At 47.3% G+C, this 6000-nt stretch overlaps 1 protein-coding gene across 4 annotated transcripts in view; it reads left to right on the top strand.

The window, feature by feature from the left end:
- Nucleotides 1–682: 682 nt before the first annotated feature.
- Nucleotides 683–6000, top strand: part of ALKBH8 (alkB homolog 8, tRNA methyltransferase) — a 57848-nt gene continuing 52530 nt past the window's right edge. For all 4 annotated transcript variants that reach the window (XM_067289640.1, XM_067289638.1, XM_067289639.1 and 1 more), the window contains exon 1: nt 683–705. In XM_067289640.1, coding sequence (XP_067145741.1) covers nt 688–705 — 18 coding nt within the window. In that variant the 5' untranslated portion in view covers nt 683–687. The remainder of the gene's footprint in view (nt 706–6000) is intronic.

The raw sequence follows: 6000 nt of genomic DNA, 5'->3' as shown, positions 1-6000 counted from the left end.
ACAAGATGAAAGATAGGAGGGGGTGGAGAAGCGGGAGAGGATCAGAGCCTGACAATGGGGGAATGGCAGAAAGACAGTGAAGAAAGGGGAGAGAGAGAAAGGAATTGAAGTGACTGAGGGAAAGGCAACTGGGACGCCCAGAAAACCCAAGGAGGGGAGGGGAGGCAAGGCAAGGCAAGGCAAGGCAAGGCAAGGCAAGGCAAGGCAAGGCTTGGGTGGCAGACAGGCAGCTTAAGCGTCTCTGGGCAGGATTTAGGTCACAGCGTTTCCCGTGGGCCCTTCGTGCTTCAGTGAGGAAAAACAAGCATGTACCCAAGGCAGGAGACCGAATACAGAGGACTATTTGTACCCCCTTTCCCCTCATTTCCGGAACCCCCGGCCCCCTAACCACTTCAAAACAGGCTGGGAGCCCCGTTTGCAACGCGGGCAGGCTGCACGTGAGGACCTATCTGACTGCGGCCTCCGAGGCGTCGCCCCCCGTCCGCAAGCAATACCACACACGACAGGAAACCCTACCTGCGCTCCCGGCCACCCCTAATCCTCACCGGCGCCGCGAAAAACCTACCGCAGTGCACGGCGTGTCCCCCCCCTCCCCCGCCTCACTGAGGGGGCGCTGCGGGCGCGGGGCGGGCCGCAGGCGGGGCGCCGCCATGACGGAGCAGCGGCGCCGGGTTCGCTTCCTCCAACATGGCCGCCTCCAGCCAGGTAACGTGCGGCGGCGCCGGCTGGGCCCGGCGTCGTAGCGGCCGCTGTAGCGGCTCCCACCCCGGGCCGTTGCGGGTGTAAGATGGGTTTCTCCTCTCGGCTCCCCCCCAGCAGCAGCAGCAGCAGCGGGGGCTGTGCTGTGCCCGGCTGCCCGCGGGGGCGCGGGCGGCGGCCCCGCTCCCTCCCTCCCGCGCGGGGGCGCTTAACGGGGTGGAGGCAGAGCCAGCCGCCAGCCCCTGAGTGTGCTGCGCGCTGCTCTCACAAACCCTGTTTGTAAGGGCAGAACGGTATGCGCAGATGCTCATATATATATATATGTATGTATATATTTTAAACAAGTGCTCAAACCCCATGAATTTAAGGGATATCGGTGGGAGGTTCAGGCATCACTGTCAAAAATGCTGCGAGAATAACCCCAGAGATGCACCGGCACTTTCTGGCACATTTGGACAATGCCGGAACTTCTAAATCGCCACCTCAGCGTTTTTGCGTGCCGTTTCTTCTACGCGTTTTGCTGTGTTTGTGTCTCTGGAGTTGCTGTACGCGTTGATGTGTCTGAAAAAAAGCGGACAACCGCAAACTCAGTAGTAAACTGCAAAACTTGGTAACTGAGCGTAGTGCTCCCTCTGCTGGTCACTTCCCTGTGGCGCCGCTCGGCTGAATGAGGCGCTCTTGTTTTCCCAAGCGGCTCCCGCTGCAGCCCCCGTGGTCTCCCCCCGCTCCGCTGCAGTCCTAGTTAAAGCTTCCAGTTTTAACTGGCTCTAGTTTCCGCTTTCAGTTACTCCGTGTAATAATTTCAGAACAACCGTGCAACCCGCTGTAATCGGAGCTAAAGCCGTGCGAGCGGCGGGGTGCGCTGTGAGGAGCTGCTGCCCGATGCTCGTGCAGGGAGGCGGCAGTAGTGATGCAGGCTCCACTGCTGGGTGCGTGTTTCGAAGTCGTGTTGACCTTTGGAAAGTGAGCGTGAAGTGCTACCAAATAAAGTTTTCTACTTATGTATAACTGCAATTCCTTGACTTTGAAGCCAAGGAAGACTTGGTTTTAGTGCTGCAGAGTCAGGCCTCTGATAACAACACTGAGATCCAGGGAGAGGTTCTCCTGTCCCAGCGAAGGTGTCTAGTGCTATTTGGGACACCTTCAGGGGTTGGAGACGTCTGCATGATGCTGGCAGATATGAGACAGCACTCAGGGAAGGTCTGCATCTTCTGGAGCAGCAGTTAAGAGACTAGGTGGTGCAGGGCAGGGCTTCTCCACGGACTTTAAATACCTTGGTTTAGGCAGCTGAGTCACACCTCATCTGTCCCTATTGTATTGGTTAGTTCAGAGGTAATGAAAGGGTGGAAAGTAGTATTTCCACTTTGGTTTCTGTGCTAGTTTGCCAGGTGTTGGGCCACTACTTCCTGACTTTTGCTTACAAAATGTGGGAGTTTGTGGGGGCTTGCTCTCTGAGGCCTGCTTAAACCCAGAACTGCTTTTCTCTGACATCGGATGTACTTGCCCAGGATGCTGAGCTGTAGATACTGTGTAAAAGACCTTTAACTTCGATATTCTTTTCTTCTGGCTGGACCTGTTCTGAAGAGGCTGACTGACAGTGGTCTGATGGGTAGAGGTGATGTGTATAGCCTCCAAACTTCTCTATCTGAAACCGATTTGCATGGTTCCAAACAGTGAACTCATCCTATGCATTACCGAATATTTTTACTCTCTGCACCCCCACCTCACCAAAATCAAAGACATGTCTCTCTTATACTTTTCTGTGAAGTGATTTGAGACTGCTTATTCCCTCAAGGAGAAGACCTGCATGGGCAAGACATGGCAGTCTCTGTAAAGCTATAGGCCTCTTCTCACCGCAGTATGGCAAAGACAGCTGGGCAGACCAAGCCTTTAGGAGCAAATCTGTTACTTGAACAGCTTGTTCAGGTATGAGCTTGCTGAACAAGCCTGCAAATCAGATGAACCCTTCTGGTATGGGTTAGCCTGTTAGATGTACTTAGGGGAGCTTTGCTGTAAACAGATGCCTCTTTTCGTGAGAGCCTTTTTCTTCCAGATACCTTTACTTGCATTTATCTTTTGTTCTCCTTTTCTTGGCAAAGACAAAAAACCCCATGTTTTTCCCATGAGTTACTGCAATGCTACCTGCCAGTAACCAGTAGCTCCAGCAAGAAATTGTATAGTTTGAAGTCTCTCTCAAAACAAACAAACAAAACCCAGCAACCTCCCTTCCGCACAGCCTGCACATCTGATTTCTCAGAATATTCTTTTCGCTGTTTATGCAGCAAGATGAACTAGCATTTTAACTTTATGTTTTCCTCTGTGCTCTTTCTTTCCCAGGTGAAATATAAATTCACTGTGCTTTTTGTCTAAGCCAGTTGGAGATTTCTCTATTGTTATTTGACTAATGAGTGTTAAGGAGAGTGTTGTGTGTGTGTTTAACCCTAGTTGAAGATTAAATGAAGAATCTTCAATAGGAAAGTATTTTGAACTTGTTGCCTTTGGAGGCAACGATGGTTTTGTCAAGGAATGAACTGTGGACTGCTGACATGTTTGCAATCAAGAAGGGAAAATGATTAGTTAAGAAAGTACCAAAAGATTCAGGAAAGGAAGGGAGAAAATAAGAACAGAAAATAAGCAAAAGCCCTTAGTGAGCTCTGTCTTGGAACAGTCTCTGAAGGGAGATAGGAGACAATTGCTAATAAATGCATAATGAATAATCATCTCTTACAGGAAGGAAGATGTGCTGGATAACCCCATTGAGCTTTTCTGCCTCTACACTTTATGTTTCCGAAGTCACATAAATGAATTATTTCAGTAGACACCTTTCCTTTTCTGAAACTGTGCCCTGTTAGAGATTTGTCACTAGTGACAATTACTTTTCATACGCTATGCTTACACTGCATGTCAGTGTGGTTATGCTCAGATTAACTTTAAAAAAGAGACTGTAGGAACTGGCAACAATGTAGTGGTGGTAGGATGGATCTTGGTGCCAAGTACTTTATTTAGTTTATTTAGTAAATATAAGTTTGATGTGGTCAGTGTGAATCTGTGCAAAAACTGAGTAATGTGTGGCCAAGAGGTCAGGGTTCAAGCTGTTATGGCCACTCATGCAATGTCTCAAACCTGATAGCGGACATCTGAAACAATTTCGGGATAAAGTTGTTGGAGCTTACCTGCTGATAGCTTGCCAGGTTTGCCAGAAAACATTGTTACCCTCTGTTGTCGATTCGTTTTCTTTGACAAGTGTTTTAATTTGAGACTGCTATAAAATGGAGTTTGTGAGTAGAAAAGCAAGGGTAGGAGAAAGAAACAACAGATATTAAAGAGGGGCAAAAGACTGGGCTTTCTTCAGCAGCATTTATTCTGCTCCTTTTTGGAGGATTAGAATCTTACTTCTACTGGGTGCTGTTTTCATTCTGGTTCCCTTTAAAGATTTTCAGCACTACAGATAATGGTTGTGCATTTTGACGATGGTAATGCTGCAGCAGCCACAAGGAATATATAATTACAGCTCCTATTCAACCCTTCAATTTTTTTATAATTTTACTAACATATTTTCATTTTTTTAATCAAATATTTACTAAGGCATTCAGCGCAAGGTTGCATCAAATAGTAAAATGAATCATTTCTTTGACCTTTACCGCTTTCCTGTGATACATTGTCCTATTATAGTGGTTGTGTCTGCAATTTAGGTATTGGGGACCAGTCTTGCAAGCTGGAAGATATGCAAACAGATGACAGACTGGTGGAGCAGTTGGTATATTTAAATAAAAAAAAGCTATGCCAATCACCACTATATTTGCTTAACATTTTTGAGGTGAAGAGAAGGGTTGTTATGGGATCCATGTAGTAAAAGAATGGGAAAAGACAGACAGAGAGCTGCAGTTTGTTTGTCTGGCTCTGTTTTGGGGATTTTTGGGAAAGAAGTAGAAGAGAGGAAACCCTGAAAATATGGGAAAGGGATTATGCTATAGAGAGAGAAGAGAAGAGCACAGTCTGGCCACATCAGTGTCTGGAAGCTTTGTCATAGTCTTAAGTGAGGTCTGGACTGTTTTCTTGGGTTTGAAAGAAGTGAGAAGAGAAAAGGGAAAAGAAAGTAGGCTCAGAGGGGCGTGGGAAGGGTACTGCATGATCTCAGTATAGGGGTAGACGAGGAGGGGCAAAAGACGCAACAAAGCCTGGAGAAGGCCAGTGAATGAGTTGCCTACCAGTGAGTTACTGAAGGATAAATGGTATGCTGCCACTAAATTCAATAGTCAACAGATGTACGCAGTTGTTTTGTTCCTTCCCATAACAGGAATGTGATTTGCTTGAGGTTTGGCCTTGGGAAATGTGCTGATGAGCTGCGGAGCATCCTGATCACTCATTCTTGGGCTTCTGGGTATCAGACACATTTTTCTGCTCTGAAGAAAACACAATTTTTGCCAAATGTCATATTCATTTGAAAGTGGCAAGTCTGAAATAGGAGGCCAAATGGGAACAGTTCATCTCCAACTCAAGCATTAGGTGAAACACTGAATAACTTAGAAGCTAAGATGATGCAAGTGTCATGGCAGTTCCACACACATTTTTTCCCTTGTTCTGCTCTGGAGAGACTGTGTAAGGAGGAGAAGGAAATCAGCTGAAATTACTTAGTGAAAACAGGAGGGGCAGGCAGGATAAAAACTACAAATGGATGTATATAGTGATGTTGGGAATAAAAGAGTAGAGTGGAGATGAGAAAAATGTGGAAAATAAAATCTAGCATCTTTATAAGGTCTTGGGGAGGAAGCCTTTTAACAAAAGAAAGTTTAATAACAAAGCTTCTAAGGTGGGGAGGACTGTGCTGTTGACTGAGGAGGACAGTAATGTGCAGATTCAGTTCTGTCAGCCCCAAATAGCTCATAAAACCTTGTTATAGGTAAACGTGACAAATTGACAACCACTGGGGCCAGGTTGCATAAATTCCAATTTATAAAATAATTGAGCAAGTCACAAGTAAGCAAAACAGCGCTGGGCGGCCGGGGGGAGTCTCCTGCTCCACCAACGGCGCGCGCAACCCCCCCTCACAGTCTCCTTATATGCGATTCCAGTTCCGGGTATACGGGGCACCTCCTGTAACTTCTGTGGTTGCGCCGGCTGTTGCTAGGGGGTCTTCTTCAGCCCTCTGGTGGTCGTGGGGATGAAGGCTGGAGTCTTCCTCTGCATTGTGTGCCATATTAGGCTATCTAAACTAACATTGCCGCTTCGCTAGCTCAGCTCAATTTTCTCAGGCGGGGTACATGCCCCCCACCACAGGCTGTAGGATGTTCCCACAGATGT

This window comes from Apteryx mantelli, chromosome 1 (assembly GCF_036417845.1).
Source record: "Apteryx mantelli isolate bAptMan1 chromosome 1, bAptMan1.hap1, whole genome shotgun sequence".
NCBI lineage: Eukaryota > Metazoa > Chordata > Aves > Apterygiformes > Apterygidae > Apteryx > Apteryx mantelli.
Note: the sequence above shows the minus strand (reverse complement) of the source record. Positions and strands in the feature narration are given on the sequence as shown.